Source organism: Ranitomeya imitator, chromosome 3 (assembly GCF_032444005.1).
Source record: "Ranitomeya imitator isolate aRanImi1 chromosome 3, aRanImi1.pri, whole genome shotgun sequence".
NCBI lineage: Eukaryota > Metazoa > Chordata > Amphibia > Anura > Dendrobatidae > Ranitomeya > Ranitomeya imitator.
Window position 1 is genome coordinate 230,588,241 of NC_091284.1, and position 20,693 is coordinate 230,608,933.

Below are 20,693 nucleotides of genomic sequence, written 5' to 3' on the forward strand. Positions count from 1 at the left end.
CATATGGGGTATCAGCGTACTCAGGACACATTGGACAACAAATGTTGGGGTCCAATTTCAACTGTTACCCTTGGGAAAATACAAAACTGGGGGCTAAAAAATAATTTTTGTGGAAAAAAAGATTTTTTATTTTCACAGCTCTGCGTTATAAACTGTAGTGAAATACTTGGGGGTTCAAAGTTCTCAAACACATCTAGATAAGTTCCTTGGGGGTCTAGTTTCCAATATGGGTTCACTTGTGGGGGGGTTTTACTGTTTAGGTACATTAGGGGCTCTGCAAACGCAATGTGACACCTGCAGACCATTCCATCTAAGTCTGCATTCCAAATGGCGCTCCTTCCCTTCCGAGCTCTCTCATGCGCCCAAACGGTGGTTCCCACCCACATATGGGGTTTCAGCGTACTCAGGACAAATTGGACAACAACTTTTGGGGTCCTATTTCTCCTGTTACCCTTGGGAAAATACAAAACTGGGGGCTAAAAAATAATTTTTGTGGGAAAAAAAAGGAATTTTTATTTTCACGGCTCTGCGTTATAAACTGTAGTGAAACACTTGGGCGTTCAAAGTTCTCACAACACATCTAGATAGGTTCCTGGGGGGGTCTAGTTTCCAATATGGGGTCACTTGTGGGGGGTTTCTACTGTTTAGGTACATTAGGGGCTCTGCAAACGCAATGTGACGCCTGCAGACCAATCCATCTAAGTCTGCATTCTAAATGGCGCTCCTTCCCTTCCGAGCTCTGTACCCCTCCCTACCGAGGGTTCAAAGCTCTCACAACACACCTAGATGAATTCCTCAGGGGGTCTACTTTCTAAAATGGTGTCACTTGTGGGGGGTTTCAATGCTTAGGCACATCAGTGGCTCTCTAAACGCAACATGGCGTCCCATCTCAATTCCAGTCAATTTGAAAAGTCAAATGGCGCTCCTTCCCTTCCGAGCTCTGCCATGTGCCCAAACAGTGGTTTACCCCCACATATGGGGTATCAGCGTAGTCAGGACAAATTGCACAACAACTTTTGGGGTCCAATTTCTTCTCTTACCCTTGGGAAAATAAAAAATTGGGGGCAAAAAGATCATTTTTGTGAAAAAATATGATTTTTTATTTTTACGGCTCTGCATTATAAACTTCTGTGAATCACTTAATGGGTCAAAGTGCTCACCACACATCTAGATAAGTTCTTTAGGGGGTCTACTTTCCAAAATGGTGTCACTTGTGGGGGGTTTCAGTGTTTAGGCACATCAGGGGCTCTCCAAACGCAACATGGCGTCCCATCTCAATTCCAGTCAATTTTGCATTGAAAAGTCATATGGCGCTCCTTCGCTCCCGAGCTCTGCCATGCGCCCAAACAGTGGTTTACCCCCACATATGGGGTATCAGCGTACTCAGGACAAATTGTACAACAACTTTTGGGGTCCATTTTCTCCTGTTACCCTTGGTAAAATAAAACAAATTGGAGCTGAAGTAAATTTTTTGTGAAAAAAAGTTAAATGTTCATTTTTATTTAAACATTCTAAAAATTCATGTGAAACACCTGAAGGGTTAATGAACTTCTTGAATGTGGTTTTGAGCACCTTGAGGGGTGCAGTTTTTAGAATGGTGTCACACTAAAAAAAAAATGGTGTTGTAAAAATGAGAAATTGCTGGTCAACTTTCAACCCTTGTAACTCCCTAACAAAAAAAAAATTTGGGTTCCAAAATTGTGCTGATGTAAAGTAGACATGTGGGAAATGTTACTTATTAAGTATTTTGTGTGACATATCTCTGTGATTTAATTGCATAACAATTCTAAGTTGGAAAATTGCAAAATTTTCAACATTTTTGCCAAATTTCTGTTTTTTTCATAAATAAATGCAGGTAATATCAAAGAAATTTTACCACTTTCATGAAGTACACGAGAAAACAATGTCAGAATCACCGGGATCCATTGAAGCATTCCAGAGTTAAAACCTCATAAAGGGACAGTGGTCAGAATTGTGAAAATTGGCCTGGTGCAAACCTCCCTTGGGGGTAAAGGGGTTAAACAAAGGATTATTTCCATTTCCTGGAGCTGTATTTTTTTGAGTTTTTCCTGTATTCATCACGTCACTGGCCGGACGTTTATCCTTGCTCGGATGTCTCCATCATATTTGGATCTTTGTTGGGTGAGCTGAATATTTTTCTTTTTTGTACACAGAACAGAGGCTACACGGAGTCCAGAAGGATTCCATCTTTCTTATTGCAGCAGGGCTTCTATTGGAATCACAATTTTTTTGCAGATTTGGGTATGTGCACACGTCTTTTTCAGGAGAATTCTGCCACAAAAAACGCAGCGGAAATGCTCAAAAGAATGAACATATGCATTTTTTTGAAGGACACAGTCCGAAACGCGCGTCGGGGTTCGCTGTATCTGGAGGATCGGGCGGCTTCAGGAGGAGGTAATTGTATATTTGTTGCTATTAGTACCTTGCTTCCTGGTACTCTTTTCTCTGGGCTTTGCCTCTGTATTCTATGGCTCTGGCGCTTCTGTACTAAAGCGCCATTCACTCTGCACATATGCACATTGCACTTTACTCCTTTCTACACTTTGGTGATACAGACCTGATTGCCCTCTAACATCATAGCATACTCTGGCATATTTACCACATGCGTCGGTTTTACCGGCATATCTGACCCTACATATTTCCTGTTTTGGCACTTTTTATTATAGTGTACCTGTATAGTTTCCCTCTACGTTTTTTCAATATATACACGCATTCACCTTATCCATAGTTCTCGATTTTATTATATATATACATATATTTTTTCCACACACATTTTTTATTTTTATTTTGTGCACTCACTATAATTATTATTTTTTATTTTTTATTCATGGTCTTTACCTCACATATATTGGTTATATATATATATATATATATATATATATATATATATATATATATATATATATATATATATATATATATATATATATTACTCACATTTTTTTCATATGTTTTTTTAACTTTTTTATTTTCCATATACATATAATTTTTTCACCTTTTGTTTTTTGCACTATTGGTATACCTTTCACATACAATTTTTTTCTCATACACTACCTTTTTTTATATTTCTTATATATATAGTTTATACGTACATATGCTACCTCGTACTACCTATGCAGAGCCAGACATTTAGAGTATCGGAGTATTTATTAGTATTATTTTTTGTATATTTACCTTACCTCCTGGGGTGTCCGTCCCCGCTATAAATATTTTACTATTATTGTTGTTTATTTATTTTTTGTATTGTATATCCTCCAGTTACAGGCACAGATTGTTGTTGCCAGCTATTGCCCAAATAAATATGTATATTCATATTATTTTTTAATAAAGGCATTTTATTTGACTGTCATCGTTTGACTTCGTCTCTCTATTTTCAATTTTAAGTATTACATCCATTTTTTATTATTATTATTATCTTATTGGCCCTTCCTTGGTACTTTATCTGTATTTATTGAGATATTGACTTCCATACGTAGGTTCTTCTTTTGTTTCAATAACCGAATGGTATGACATTCATTCACTTAGTGGGGATAGTTTTTTATGTGCATTCCATCCGGCACCCTGGGCACAATCGCACTATTTGTATTATTTTAATTTAGTTTACAATTTTTGCCCGTTTGATTTTATACTGTCCACTGCTATTTCTCTATTTCTCTATATGCATTTTTATGTAAAATCGATTTGCTGTGCATATGTTCAGTCTTTTGAATATTTTTTAGCCACATCAATTTTCTAAAAACGCCAACTGGTTAAAAGAAGAGTCATATCCATTCTTCTGGTGTTTTCCGATTAGAAGATGCTCTGCACTTTACAATACAAGTCAATACAGAAATCTGAAAAGATATCCGGAAATTTTTTGGAGAATTTTGCTATAGTTTTTGCTTATAAAACTGCTATTGCTTTCTTCATTATTCAATGGCGGAACAGAAAAACACTGGTAAAATAGACGTAAAAAATGCCATAGGATAAAACCTTCCAAAAAAACACAGATGGACAAAACTCTTGAAAAAAAACTGTTTAAATACATTAATAAATGCGAAACTAGCCTTAAAACCAATCCAAAATGTTATGTACTTTAAAATGGTACCAATAAAAATTTCAACAGAATTTTCTTGCAAAAATAAGCCCTCACTCAGGTCTGTTATCAGTGAATGGAACAATAAGGCTGCCGTCACACTAGCAGTATTTGGTCAGTATTTTCCATCAGTATTTGTGAGCCAAAACCAGGAGTGGGTGATAAATACAGAAGTGGTGCATATGTTTCTATTATACTTTTCCTCCGATTGTTCCACTCCTGGTTTTGGCTTACAAATACTGATGTAAAATACTGACCAAATACTGCTAGTGTGACGGCAGCCTAAAGGCCCCTTCACATTAAGCGACGCTGCAGTGATACCGACAACGATCCGGATCGCTGCAGCGTCGCTGTTTGGTCGCTGGAGAGCTGTCACACAGACCGCTCTCCAGCGACCAACGATGCCGGTAACCAGGGTAAACATCGGGTAACTAAGCGCAGGGCCGCGCTTAGTAACCCGATGTTTACCCTGGTTACCATCCTAAAAGTAAAAAAAAACAAACACTACATACTTACCTACAGCCGTCTGTCCTCCAGCGCTGTGCTCTGCTCTCCTCCTGCTCTGGCTGTGAGCACAGCGGCCGGAAAGCAGAGCGGTGACGTCACCGCTCTGCTTTTCGGCTGACCGACGCTCACAGACAGTACAGGAGGAGAGCAGAGCACAGCGCTGGAGGACAGACGGCTGTAGGTAAGTATGTAGTGTTTGTTTTTTTTTTACTTTTAGGATGGTAACCAGCGTAAACATCGGGTTACTAAGAGCGGCCCTGCGCTTAGTTACCCGATGTTTACCCTGGTTACCAGTGAAGATATCGCTGGATCGGTGTCACACACGCCGATCCAGCTATGTCAGTAGGAGTCCAGCGACGAAATAAAGTTCTGGACTTTATTCAGCGACCAACGATCTCCCAGCAGGGGCCTGATCGTTGGTCGCTGTCACACATAACTATTTCATTAACGATATCGTTGCTACGTCACAAAAAGCAACGATATCGTTAACAATATCGTTATGTGTGAAGGTACCTTAAGAGGTTTCCATTTTACTAGCAGCACAAAGCATCAGGAAAAGCAACATGGCACCCGAAAAACATATCTAGCAATATACTGGCTCCCAATGAGAAATGCCCCCTTTAACTCCCTTCTGAGCCCAGCAGTGTGCCCAGAGAGCAGTTAGCGTCCACATATATGGCACTACTGTAGTGGGGAGAACCCAAGTAATAATTTGTGAGGTCTGTGTCTCCAGAAGGATAAGCTGGCCACAATTTATTGGGCCACTACAATGGCATATATGCAGTTTTCACTCTGCACCATCCAATTTTTCTAGAAAACACCTGTTGGGCCAAAATAGACACAACATCCATAGATGAATTTCCAATTTCCAGAGGAATGTCAATTTCTTAATGATATTACTTGTGGTGAAGGTTCTGAACTTCTCGCACCTTAGAATTATAACATTCTGTGACGCATCTTTGTGTTCCAAATGTTTCCGGCATTGCTAGATGAACCTGCCAGGCCTCATTCAGACGGGAGGTTTTTTCACGTATGCAAAAAAATGGTACTGGTGTCATCAGTGTTTGGTCAGTATGTCATCAGCGTTTCATCAGTGTTTTTCACAAAAATAAGTACGGTAGAGAAAGTACAACGCTTCTTCTTTCCTTTGCAATGTTAAACATGAACAGACACGGATGACTCATGGATGACATCTGTGTGCTGTCCGTGTTTTTCACAGACCCATAGACTTGTGTTGCCAATTTTCATCTGTGCTGCTGGGAAAAGATGGACATGTCTCTGGGATTTTTGCAGAAACACACGGTCCATGAAAAACACAGACAGGTGAATAGCAGAATAAATTATAATGGGTGTGTGTTCTGTGCGAGAAAAATACGGATAGAAAGCGTACATGACACATGGACATGTGAATGAGGCCTTAGGCCGGTTTCACACGTCAGTGGTTCCGGTACGTGAGGTGACAGTTTCCTCACATACCGGAGCCACTGATACACGTAGACACATTAAAATCAATGCATCTGTGCAGATGTCATTGATTTTTTGCAGACCGTGTCTCCGTGTGCCAAACACGGAGACATGTCAGTGTTCGTGGGAGCGCACGGATTACACGGACCCATTAAAGTCAATGGGTCCGTGTAAAACACGTACTGCACACGGACATTGTCCGTGTGCAGTCCGTGTGCTATGCAGGAGATAGCGCTACATTAAGCGCTGTCCCCCCCACTGGTGCTGAATCCGCCATTCATATCTACCCTGCAGCAGCGTTTGCTGTAGAGAAGATATGAATAATAGTGTGTAAAATCCAGATCCAGGTCCCCACCCCCTCCCACCCCTTGTGCGCCCCCCCCCCCCCCCCCCTTGTGATTAAAATACTCACCCAGCTCCCGGCTCCCTCGCTGCTTCCTGTCCTGGCCGCACCTTGTACTGTATGAGCGGTCACGTGGGGCCGCCGATTGCAATCATGAATATGCGGCTCCACCTCCCATAGGGGTGGAGCCGCATATTCATTACTGTAAATGAGCGGCCCCACGTGGCCACTCATACAGTACAAGGTGCGGCCAGGACAGGAAGCAGCGAGGGAGCCGGGAGCTGGGTGAGTATTTTAATCACAGCGGGGGGGGGGGGGGGCGCACAGGGGGTGGGAGGGGGGTGGGGACCTGGATCTGGATTTTACACACTATTATTCATATGTTCTCTACAGCAAACGCTGCTGCAGGGAAGATATGAATGGGGCTTCAGCACGATGCAGGGGACAGCGCTAAACTTTAGCTCTGTCTCCGGCACGGTGCGTGTGGTACCCAGTGGGCACACGTGTGCCACACGTGTGCCACACTGATGTGCCACAGAAACGCACCGGCACACGGACACGGATAATTCCGGTACCGATTTTTCCGGTACCTGGCCTTACAGGGTGTAGTTTCCAAATTAGGGTCACTAGTAGGGGTTTCTGCTGTTTTGGCATTTGAATCGCTTTGCAAAAGCAAAATGGAGTCTGCAATGTATTTCATCCAAAAGAAAAATTCCATTACTTTCCTTCTAAGCCCTGCTGCGTGCCTAAATAATAGTTTTTGATCACATGTTGGGTACTACTGCATAGAAGAGAAATTTGTGGGCCAATTTCTTCTATTACCTCCTGTGAAAGTACAAAAAACGAGACTAAAGCAATATTTCAATGGAAAAAAAATACAATTTAAGTTTTTTTCATTCCACTATATGGTTATTATACCTATGAAGCATCTGAAGAGTTAAAGTTTATGGATGATGTTTTCAATTATTTGAGGGGTGCAGGGTTTAAAATAGAGTCTATCTAGGGTTTTTGACATATGGGAGTCTCAAACTAACCTCAAAGTAAAAACGTTCATGCAATAATAGGCTTTGAAAAGTTTGTTGAAAAAAAAGTGAAAAATTGTTGCTAAACTTTTAGGTCTTTTAACAACCTGTGAAAATAAAGGGAAGTTTATAAAAGGACTAGATGGTGGCCCGATTCCAACGCATCGGGTATTCTAGAATATGCATGTCCACTTAGTATATTGCCCAGCCACATAGTATATTGCCCAGCCACGTAGTATATTGCCCAGCCACGTAGTATATTGCCCAGCCACGTAGTATATTGCACAGCCACATAGTATATTGCCAGGCCACGTAGTATATTGCCCAGCCACGTAGTACATTGCCCAGCCACGTAGTATATTGCCCAGCCACATAGTATATTGCCCAGCCACGTAGTATATTGCACAGTCACGTAGTATACAGCACAGAGCCACGTAGTATATTGCCCAGCCACGTACTATATTGCCCAGTCACGTACTATATTGCCCAGCCACATACTATATTGCATACTATATTGCCCAGTCACGTATTGCCCAGCCACATAGTATATAGCACAGCCCACGTAGTACGGTATATTGGCCAATCACGTAGTATATTGCCCAGCCACATAGTATATTGCCCGGCACAGAGCCACGTAGTATAGAGACTTAAAAAAAACAAAAACATATACTCACCTATAGCCCGTTGGAAGTCCTGCTATACTTACCATCCGCCGCCTTTGCCGCTCCTCGCCACGCTCCCAGGACCGCTCCATTGCAAGCGGCAGCTTGCAGTCCCAGGGACCGGAAGCTGCCGCTTGCAATGGAGCGGTCCCGGGAGCGTGGCGAGGAGCTGGAAAGGTGGCGGAGGGTGAGTATAGCAGGTTTTTTTAAAATTATTTTTAACATGACCTATTTTTACTATTGATGCTGCGTAGGCAGCATCAATAGTAAATAGTTGGGGACACACAGGGTTACACCGCGGGCCGTTACCGCTGCCATTAACCATGTGTGAGCGGTGGGGACTACGGAGTGGGCGCCAGGCAGTGAGTGCAGGGGAGTAGGGGAGGGACTAATTGGACTGTGGCTGTCGCTGATTGGTCGCGGCAGCCATGACAGGCAGCTGCCGAGACCAATCAGCGAACGAATAACCGTGACAGAAGGATAGACAGACAGACGGAAGTACCCCTTAGACAATTATGTATATAGATGGTGATCTAAAGCAGACATATAGTAAATGTTATTGCAGCGCCCCAGAGACCTGGTCGTTGCAGTATGGCACTCTGCCGCTAAGGAGAGTGGCGGTATGTCTGATGGCACTAAGGAGTTCTCCTGACCAGGTATCACCAGAACACATTACACTTCACACTCTGGCCACTAGGGGGAGAAAAAGGCTTTATTTATTGGGCCACTCCTCACATTGGTAAAACTAGGGGCTGGGGAGGAAGTTAGTCAGAAGCTGACTGGGTTGGATTCAGGCAACATCCCTTGGCAGGGGGTGTTGCAGGGAGAAGGCACAGGGGGGTCCCTGTCAGGCGTGGGAACCTGGCAGGTGCCTAGCGGACAGAACGTAACGGAACCGCACCTGCACACCCTGCGGCAATATCCAGGAGAGAGACACGAAGGGAAGGATATTGTGGAACAGTGTAAACGAGATCAAGCACAAAGGAGAGCCAGTAGGAGTCATGCCGAGAGAGAGAGGCAACATCTTACTGAGGCGCGTAGTCGGTGGCCGGAACACCGCAGGAGTAACTGACTTCAAGCCTTACTTCAAACTCCGCCGGACAGTTAATTATAGGTTGGCTGTCTACCTTACTACACCTACGAAGACATAGGGGGCAATGCGTGGAGAGGGGCGTCTCTAGGGTCCCAGAAGAGCTCTGAGCCTTCCCATCATACGGGTGGCGTCCTAGCCATAACATACCTGGGGGACGTTAGAAACTAGTAACATCTGGAACCAAAGAACGAGAGAGCTGTAGAGAACGAACGAACGAGAACAGCAGTTGTGAGGACTATTCCGAATGCTCAGCAGGGTAGGACTACAACACACAGGCACTAGTGGTAGGCAACGATTTCCATCTGCGAAGGAAACTCTGGATGTGCCCATCGGACCGGCCGGTCTCTGATAGCCCTGTTAAACGTGCTCTGGATTGAGGATCCTGAAGTCTTCAGTAAAGAGGTAAAGAGACTGCAACCCTGTGTTCTCATTATTGGCTGCACCTCACACCATCACCATCCACCTTACTGGGAAGCCCTGGGGACATACTTCACCTGTGGGAAGTTATACCATCCAGCTGCCATTCCATCACCCCAGCGGACCCCACAGCAGCGTCGGTCACCCTGACCGAACACCACAGGTGGCGTCACGAACCCCTGACAGACTGTACCACCACCTTCATTGGACGACCCTTAGCAGGGTCGCGGACCGGGTCTAGCCACCGTGACAGCCTCAGAACCGAACCAGAGAGGTCCGGTACCGAGAATTCATGGCCCTGTGTCTGGGGGCGCTCCAACTTGGCATCACGAACAGGATCGTACTTAAGCCAGAGAAGCAGGTCATGTGTGCCTTGGAACTGTGATTGAAACGTGTTTGAACTGTGATTTATTGCAAAGACTGTGTATTGCTATCTGCCGCAAGATTTCTGCCAAAACTGCCGCCATTGCCGTGCCACGAGGAGCGCAGGAGAAGAAGAAGGGCGTGGAAGTGGCCGTGAGCAAGCTGAAGAGCGTGAAAAGTAATGGCCGCCCAATCTAAATATTTCTGTACTTTGAGGACGTGTCCGTCAGCAGCCGAGATCCGCCTCCTGATCCTCAGTGGAGGGCGGAGACAAAGAAAACGAAACCGCCCACGAAGGAGAGAGCGGGAAAAGGACAAGGAGGGAGAAGAAGTGACCCACGTGAAGGACGCCATGACAAGCCGCCCGAGACCGGAGCGTAGGGTCGGAGCCGAGGACTCCCCCAGCTACCCAGAGAGATACCGCGGCCAGGCGTCACCTGTTGGCCCCGACTTCCTGCAGGCCGGAGTGGACGAGCTCAGCCATCAACTCCGGCGGACTCAGCTGAGCACTGAGGCCGGGTGGAAGGAGATCGTCACCGGGGGCCTCACCAGATGTCTGTCGGCAGCCTCGTGTGGTCCGGAGCGAGAAAGAAGTTCCAGCGCTCCGAAGCCAGAAAGCAAGGCCCTGCCGAAAAGCGAGATACTGCAAACAGAGATGACGATGCCACAGCGCAAGGCCCCGCAGTCAGCGTTCCCGATCCCAGCGGGGACTGAGCAGGCCGGCACCGGAGGGACCGCATCTGAAGCAGGTATGAAGAACGACCCTGCCCCAGTGACAGAAGACCTACTGATAAGCTCCGTAGCAGCGCCACCTGCTGCCATGACTAAGACTAACTCTGAACTGACAAATCCTAATACTACTACCACAGTGGGCATTATTGCCGCTACTGAACCTACTACCAAAAGTGACATTCGAACCCAGATTATACCTGAACAACCAATTAGTGACATTGATATCGCATCGGATGAGAAAAGAGATATGCAAAGCCATAAGGCCCCCATCTGGAGTGAGGGAGCCCCTTATGTGGCACCTGGTAGCTGCCAGTATCCAGCTGGGCTACTCCGACCGGTGCTACCCCCTGAGTTACAGCACTAAACCTCGAAACTCCGACAAATGTACATAGTTATTTAACTGTTTCCTGTTTTTCTGCTTTCAACCCATCCAGGGTTATTTCTTAAAGGGATCCCTTTGTTTACCTGGGATCCCTATTGTTTATAGTTCTTTTTCTACTTTTGCACAGAGTTATTATTGTTCCAAAGACTGCCGGATCATGAACAGTGAATGTATCCAAAACTGTTTTTTGTATATAGTTTGCACCTTCTTAAAGGTGCTCCCTACTGGTTTTACAAGCGAAAGAAGACTTTGCGAAGACATGACGCAGAAGGTCTTGCTTGCAGTGAACTTGCAGACAGAGAGAGAATCTGCACTAGAGACTTGGGTCCCTCTTAAAGGGAATGTTTACATGATTGCCTTAATAAAAGTTGAAACGTTAATAATGTTAAAAATTTAGAAAGTTTGATAATGTTGACAGAGACTGAGGACAGGAAAGCTTGAAGTGAACCCGTAGGGGTTAGAGAGAGAGAGTCCTCCTGAGAGATGTAGAAAGATGGTCGGCACAATGACAGTAGGCCCAGCCAAGGAGCTAGGCGGTCCTGCATTGGTGAAGTTAGAACGGAAAGGAAAGTTGAGTTATTTATATAGTATGTTATAGTAGGCCTTTAGTGGGTTCAGCTTATACGCCCTTAAAGGAAAAGTTAAATCAGAGTTTGCACTTAGTAGAATACCTGGCTGGGTACTGAGAGTTATTTATAGTCAAAATGTTATTTAAAAATATTTAATCCTGTTTTTGTTTGTAACGTTCAAGTGTCCTTACCTCCCATAAAGGGAAGCACCGTTTCTATTTACTTGTTCTAAGCATTTCAAAAATTTTGTATGTCTTTTGCTGTATTATATTGTTGTTCTTCTTCCCAGTCCAGGAGTACTGGATTTAACCGGGGGGGAGTGCAGTGCCCCAGAGACCTGGTCGTTGCAGTATGGCACTCTGCCGCTAAGGAGAGTGGCGGTACGTCTGATGGCACTAAGGAGTTCTCCTGACCAGGTATCACCAGAACACATTACACTTCACACTCCGGCCACTAGGGGGAGAAAAAGGCTTTATTTATTGGGCCACTCCTCACATTGGTAAAACTAGGGGCTGGGGAGGAAGTTAGTCAGAAGCTGACTGGGTTGGATTTAGGTAACATCCCGTGGCAGGGGGTGTTGCAGGGAGAGGGCACAGGGGGGTCCCTGTCAGGCATGGGAACCTGGCAGGTGCCTAGCGAGCAGAACAGAACGTAACGGAACCGCGCCTGCACACCCTGCGGCGGTATCCAGGAGAGAGACACGAAGGGAAGGATATTGTGGAACAGTGTAAACGAGATCAAGCACAAAGGAGAGCCAGTGGGAGTCGTGCCGAGAGAGAGAGGCAACATCTTACTGAGGCGCATAGTCGGTGGCCGGAACACCGCAGGAGTAACTGACTTCAGGCCTTACTTCAAACTCCGCCGGACAGTTAATTATAGGTTGGCTGTCTACCTTATTACACCTACGAAGACATAGGGGGCAACGCTTGGAGAGGGGCGTCTCTAGGGTCCCGGAAGAGCTCTGAGCCTTCCCGTCATACGGGTGGCGTCCTAGCCATAACATACCTGGGGGACGTTAGAAACTAGTAACATCTGGAACCAAAGAACGAGAGAGCTGTAGAGAACGAACGAATGAGAACAGCAGTTGTGAGGACTATTCCGAATGCTCAGCAGGGTAGGACTACAACACACAGGCGCTAGTGGTAGGCAACGATTTCCATCTGCGAAGGAAACTCTGGATGTGCCCATCGGACCGGCCGGTCTCTGATAGCCCTGTTAAACGTGCTCTGGATTGAGGATCCTGAAGTCTTCAGTAAAGAGGTAAAGAGACTGCAACCCTGTGTCCTCGTTATTGTCGGCACCTCACACCATCACCATCCACCTTACTGGGAAGCCCTGGGGACATACTTCACCTTTGGGAAGTTATACCATCCAGCTGCCATTCCATCACCCCAGCGGACCCCACAGCAGCGTCGGTCACCCTGACCGAACACCACAGGTGGCGTCACGAACCCCTGACAGACTGTACCACCACCTTCATTGGACGGCCCTTAGCAGGGTCGCGGACCGGGTCTAGCCACCGTGACAGCCTCAGAACCGAACCAGAGAGGCCCGGTACCGAGAATTCGTGGCCCTGTGTCTGGGGGCGCTCCATTATTTCTTTAAAGAGAAGCTGACCGCTAATAAATGATGCCCGATTGACAAGTAGCATGTATTAGATACTGGCTGCTTGATCTCAGCCAGGAATGTTTGACTCTGAAACATTGCCGCGTTTCAGAGAAAAACATACTTTAAAGGGAACCTGTCACCAAGTTTGGCCCATACGAGTTACAGCCACTGCCTTTCAGGGCTTATCTACAGCATTCTGGGGCTCACAATCTAAATTCCCTATCAGTATGTCTTTGGAATGTGGGAGGAAACCCACGCAAACACAGAGAGAACATACAACTCTTTGCAGATGTTGTCCTTTGTGTGGTTTGAACCCTGGACACCAGTGCTGCAAGGCTGCTGTGCTAACCACTGAGCCACCGTGCCATGGTTAAGTAAAGATCCCTGTATAGGATATTAAAGAGTGAAGCCCTGTGAAATGCTAATGGGATTGACTAGTGCAAAGTCTGTCTGAGGAATAAGGGCTGTCAAGCTTCTACAAATAGAGCTTTGTCACAGAATGTCCACAAAATATCAACAGATAATACATTTACCTTAAGGTACCGTCACACATAGCGACGCTGCAGCGATACCGACAACGATCCGGATCGCTGCAGCGTCGCTGTTTGGTCACTGGAGAGCTGTCACACAGACAGCTCTCCAGCGACCAACGATCCCGAGGTCCCCGGTAACCAGGGTAAACATCGGGTAACTAAGCGCAGGGCCGCGCTTAGTAACCCGATGTTTACCCTGGTTACCATCCTAAAAAGTAAAAAAACAAACGCTACATACTTACCTACAGCCGTCTGTCCTCGGCGCTCTGCTTCTCTGGTCTGGCTGTGAGCGCCGGGCAGCCAGAAAGCAGAGCGGTGACGTCACCGCTCTGCTTTCCGGCTGACCGACGCTCACAGCCAGAGCAGGAGGAGAGCAGAGCACAGCGCTGGAGGACAGACAGCGGTAGGTAAGTATGTAGTGTTTGTTTTTTTTTACTTTAACGATGGTAACCAGGGTAAACATCGGGTTACTAAGCGCGGCCCTGCGCTTAGTTACCCGATGTTTACCCTGGTTACCAGCAAAGACATCGCTGAATCGGTGTCACACACGCCGATTCAGCGATGTCTACGGGAGATCCAGCGACGAAATAAAGTTCTGGACTTTCTTCCCCGACCAGCGACAGCACAGCAGGGGCCTGATCGCTGCTGCCTGTCACACTGGACAATATCGCTAGCGAGGACGCTGCAACGTCACGGATCGCTAGCGATATCGTCTAGTGTGACAGTACCTTAACTACTACCCAACCTTTTACGTGTGAATTTTATCAGTTTGTAGATAAACTCCGGTTACATAGTTGGGCTACACTAGCAGACAATGTTTGTTATAGTAGTCAAGGATCACAATTGTGATACTATACACTGCCAAGCACTAATAATAATTAGTGGTACTAAGAAAATGGTCTTCCTACAGTAATGAACAAAAGAAAACATTAAGCTCTATAAGCAGCTGTAATAATCTAGTGTGCGTGAGTCCTTAACCCCTTCATGACCGGGGGATTTTTCGTTTTTCCGTGTTCATTTTTCGCTCCCCTCCTTCCCAGAGCCATAACTTTTTTATTTTTCTGTCAATTTGGCCATGTGAGGGCTTATTTTTTGCGGGACGAGTTGCACTTTTGAACGACATCATTGGTTTTAGCATGTCATGTACTAGAAAACGGGAAAAAAATTCCAAGTGCGGTGAAATTGCAAAAAAAGTGCAATCACACACTTGTTTTTTGTTTGGCTTTTTTGCTAGGTTCACTAAATGCTAAAAATGACCTGCCATTATGATTCTCCAGGTCAGTACGAGTTCATAGACACCAAACATGACTAGGTTATTTTTTATCTAAGTGGTGAAAAAAAATTCCAAACTTTGCTAAAAAAAAAAAAAATTGCGCCATTTTCCGATACTCGTAGCGTCTCCATTTTTCATGATCTGGGGTCGGTTGAGGACTTATTTTTTGCGTGCCGAGATGATGTTTTTAATGATAGCATTTCGGTGCAGATACGTTCTTTTGATCGCCCGTTATTGCATTTTAATGCAATGTCGCGGCGACCAAAAAAACGTAATTCTGGCGTTTCGAATTTTTTTCCCGCTACGCTGTTTAGCGATCAGGTTAATACTTTTTTTTATTTGATAGATCGGGCGATTCTGAGCGCGGCGATACCAAATATGCGTAGATTTGATATTTTTTTTATTGATTTATTTTGATTGGGGCGAAAGGGGGGTGATTTAAACTTTTATGTTTTTTTTATTTTTTTCACATTTTTTTAAACTTTTTTTTTTAACTTTTGCCATGCTTCAATAGCCTCCATGGGAGGCTAGAAGCAGGCACAGCACGATCGGCTCTGCTACATAGCAGCGATCTGCTGATCGCTGCCATGTAGCAGAATTGCACGTGTGCTGTGAGCGCCGACCACAGGGTGGCGCTCACAGCGACGGGCGATCAGTAACCATAGAGGTCTCTAGGACCTCTATGGTTACCATCCAGACGCATCGCCGACCCCCGATCATGTGACGGGGGTCGGCGATGACGTCATTTCCGGCCGCCCGGCCGGAAGCGGTGGTTAAATGCAGCTGTCTGCGTTTGACAGCGGCATTTAACTAGTTAATAGGTGCGGGCAGATCGCGATTCTGCCCGCACCTATTACGGGCACATGTCAGCTGTTCAAAACAGCTGACATGTCCCGGCTTTGGTGCGGGCTCACCGCGGAGCCCTGCATCAAAGCAGGGGAGCCGGCATCGGACGGTATAGTACGTCCGATGCCGGTAAGGGGTTAAAGATATGAGCATGTTAAGCGCATTTGTCGTATAATATGAACAAGCAATGCTGAAGCAGTGTCAATATTTCCACTCTGGCTAATTCTAAAGACTGAACATAAATTAAGTTTACATAATCCAACGTAATTAATGTGTAACTTAATATTTTCTCAGAAATCAGTAGTTCACGTAAAAATAATAAACTTTGTACTATATGTTATTTCAGAAATCTGATTTTTTTCTCCTCCAGGACCAACCATTCATTCTGAAAATACTAATTCATGGATAAAATCTGTCTTCAGTCAATACAGATATTTACATTACTGAGATAGGAGATGACAGTTGGTGCTCATAAAGTTCTATGCAGAACTGTAACTGTCATTCTCAGAAATTGCAGCAGAATGTCGTCTGTCTGTCTGTCTCTAGCCTCTCCCTCCACTTAGGTAGAATTTTAAGAGTTACAACTTCTACCTCCTATCTAGTAATAGTAATAGGAAGAATCGGTTCTCTGAATGCAGATATTACCCATGAATTGAGAGTAAAAGATCAATCCAAAAGGAGAAAGAAACATAATTCTCTAATAAGATATATTACAAAGTTTCTTATTTTCATGTGTATTATCGACTTATGTAATAAAATGTGCTAAATCTAGGAGCTACAGTTCGTTTTTTCTTATCCCCACAGCTATCTTATTTAATACTCTCCTAGTCAGTTGCCAGTCTATAGACCAAGGCCCCGATTCTAGATGCAAGTCTTTACGAGGGGGTGAGTTGGAGTCAGATGCTTCTGATTCATTAAAAGGCACATACACATAGTACAATTGATGATCTGAATGGTTATCTGCAAAATTAGCAGCAGGAGGAAGACTATAATCAGACTTGATATTGTACCAAGGAATTGCACACCAATAGGCAGAAAAAGGAATGTTTTTTAAACATATCCAAAAAAGTTATTACACCATAAAGTAAAGTATAGGACCGTTTTTGTGCCATCAGACTATGAATAGGGTATGTGGGAAATGTCTTTCTTTGACGAAAAAATGCACAAAATCCACTTGTACCAGTATATGAAGGTATGGATTCAGTGGGCTGTCTAGAGATCCAAATAGAGTGTAGAAATTACTATTTCCTTAGGAGAAGGAACCCAGTGGTACAATATGCAGTGCATATATTGTTAAGTAATAATGAGGACAGTAAAAGGAATGGCTCCGCGAGCATGAGAAAGTTCTCCTGCTCGCCGTTCTGTCTGACAGGTCCTGCGAGTTCACGGCCAATCAACTCACATCACATTTCTAACGTCAGCGTGAACTTTCTCATGCTCACGGTGCCCTCAGACAGGGAATAGCAGTTCACAGAGGGACACTGAGCACACCGTGAGCAGACACTGAGCAAAGCTGGACCCGTTGTGGGACAAATGGATTAAAAGCATCTCTGCGGAAAGGTGAGGAATATTGTTGTTTGTTTTTTTTACCTCTTTTGCAGATGATGAGGGCATCAGGGGAGTAGGCAAGGTCGTTAGTAAGGTTTAATTAAGAATGTTAAAGGAGTTTGTATCATTCAATTAAAGGACTTTTTTCTGGGTGTCTGTGTTTATTTACAGTGTGACTATGGGGTTAGTAATGGGGGCATCTTATTGACGCCTCTCCATTACTAACCTCAGGGCTTGATGTCACCTGACAATACAAAGGTGACATCAACCCCCCAACTATCACCCCACTTGCCACCGCTACAGGGCAAGTGGGAAGAGCGAGGCTAAGTGCCAGAATTGGCGCATCTTAGAGATGCCCCTTTTCTGTGGCAGTAGAGAACTGATGTTTTTAGCCTGGGGGGCAGTATCCATGGCCCCTTCCTAGGCTATTAATATCAGCATACAGCTGTCTGCATAGCTTTTGCTGGTTATTAATTATAGGGGGACCCCACATCATTTTCTTGTTGGGGTCCGCCATTTTAATAGCCAGTAAGGGCAATGTATACAGTAGTGAGCTGATATTAATAGCCTAGGAAGGGGCCATGGATACTGGGGGTATTACCCCTTCCCAGGCTATAAACATCGGCCCCCAGCCATTGGCTTTCCCTCTGCTGGTTACGAAAATTACGTGGGAGCCCACGCCATTTTTTTCCAAAAAATAATCTTTTATTAATAAATACATGTACAGTAAGCTGCACACACACTGTACTAATTGTATTTGTCACAGACATCTATATATCTACCTATTTTATTTGTATTTACTGTATGTAATCCATCTCTTCTATCCTGTTGGCTCCTGCAGTGATTTTATAGTACACAGCACATGAGATGCCGGCTTTTCTTCTATCTATGTAATTTAAATACATATATATATGTGTGTGTCACTGACATCTATATAGCTATGTATTCTATGTGTATATACAGTATCTATATTCTAACCTGTCTCTGATTTTACTGTACGTGGCCCATGAATTGCTGGCTTTTATCTATCCATCTGTCTATTATCTATTATATATTTATATCTATATATACAGTATATATATATATATATATATATATGTTTTGAAGAATATTTCCTTTGAAAATGATGTGTAAATGACATAGAGAATTTGTTAAAATCGCATTGCAGTCAGATAGCAATCAAACTGCATTCGGATGTAAATCGGATGCTAGGTGTGAAAAATTGGATTGTACTTGCATAAAAAACGCATGACGCTTGCATTACACTCGTCCGACTCTCTTGCATCAAAATTGGACCGATTTTAAAATCGCTAGTGCGTCTCCAGCCTGACACTTTAAACGTCATCTGGATATGAATAAAAACAACATGTTTCTCCAGTAAGGGAGCAACGGATTGCAGAAGTAAAAGTGTGGATGACATTATCTTTCAGAGAGCAACATGACCATGGATCGTGGAGGAGGGTGAATCATGCTGGCAAGTTTCCTTTAAGGAACAATGCAGCCTGTTCTAGCTGAAGGTTAACATTTTAATGTGGAACTTTTTATTGAACTTACCAGAAATGTATACTGTTCAGATGTTAAGTTGTAACTAATACCATTGATTACAAACGTCACGATGGGCATGGAGCTTAGGCTACTGCAACTGACACCATACTAAAACATAAAAAATATATAGGTTACTACCATACTTGCAATAACATCTTCACAGACAGAGAGCAGGAAATCTAATCCACAAGTAAAACCTTAACCCTTAGATTACCGTACTTGAGCATAAAAAAAAATTTTCTTCAGGAACAAGGCAACTTTTGGCCATGGCATGTGCATAGTATTACTGCTCAGACCCATGGAGATAAGCTGTAATACCAGATACAATTCAGGGCTAAGCGTGCTGCCGTTTCTGGGGGGGGGGGGAAGAAGTCCACCTTTTTTCCTACATCAAACAGCACCTTTAAAGGATTAAGTCTGGACATCACAAGAGGTGAAAATTATAAAGTGCTTGTAAAAACTAGAACATTTAACATCATATTAAAAATCCTTTCTGCTCTCAAGAATGGACAGATTTATAGACGTATTGTTTACTGCTAATTCTGTAGGTCAGGGATGCACAAGATATTTTTAACAGAGCTTCAAGGCGCTAATTTAGAGCTGGCAGTAAAACTGGAGCATACATCCAGCCAGTTTTAGTACCACTGCGTTCTTCCAATGCTGATGTAGACGGTGTACCGGGGTAGGCTCTCTCAGAATACAATGAGCAAAGACAAAGAACGGGCCGGATTACATTCAGATTAGCTGCAGATTGAACGCTGCGTACAGCCACAGCGTTCAATCCGCAGCGTCCAGAAATTACAGCATAGTGGAGGGGATTTCATGAAATCCCATCTCCACTATGCGTGCGAATCTCCACACCCCATACATAGGACTGTGTTATTTACCTTGCGGAGACGGAGCGTCATGGCAAGGTAAACAGACATGCTGCGTTCTAAAAAGATGCACCGCATATCCGGAAATGCGGGGCCGCCAGATGCGTGTTCACACGCATAGTGGAAATGGGATTTCATAAAATCCCCTCCACTATTCTGTAACATCTGGACACTGCGGGTTGAACGCTGTGGCTGTACGCAGCATCCAATCCGCAGATAATCCGGATGTAATCCGGCCCATGGAAACATACCCTTACAGACAATTTGTCAAGGAACTACTTTTTACTGACAACGGAACCCGAGTTACCTTTACAATGGAAGAAAGAAACACAGTTAACTTTCACACACACACACCTAGCCCTGGTCGGCTAAGACCCCTGCGCTGCACAAGCTATAGGCCCAGTTTGTTCTATCAGATACACTTTAATTTGCCTGACCTGTGGTAACCAAGAGTTAACCAAGGGCAAGGGAGTAATTAGATGGCTGCAAGAAGCGGCCCCTACAGCGGTGCAGCGCAGCGGTTCACAAATTTAACAATTCTCTAAGATTATAATTCTGTTAGGTTATTTGTATACAAGTTCCCCCTAATGAGTATTTAGCTCTGGTTCATACAGTTCTACTAGCAAACAATGTCTCTAGCTGAGAATCTACGTTTGGTGCCAAACTCTCTAAGGCCGGTTTCACACGTCAGTGGCTCCGGTACGTGAGGTGACAGTTTCCTCACATACCGGAGCCACTGACACACGTAGACACATTAAAATCAATGCATCTGTGCAGATGTCATTGATTTTTTGCGGACCATGTCTCCATGTGCC

The 20,693-nt window shown here is 44.5% G+C and overlaps 1 protein-coding gene across 1 annotated transcript in view; it reads right to left on the reverse strand.

The window, feature by feature from the left end:
• Window positions 1–20,693, reverse strand: part of CTSE (cathepsin E) — a 76,825-nt gene that overhangs the window by 6,329 nt on the left and 49,803 nt on the right. The window contains exon 8 of the mRNA XM_069760101.1: window positions 19,013–19,111. Coding sequence (XP_069616202.1) covers window positions 19,013–19,111 — 99 coding nt within the window. The remainder of the gene's footprint in view (window positions 1–19,012; window positions 19,112–20,693) is intronic.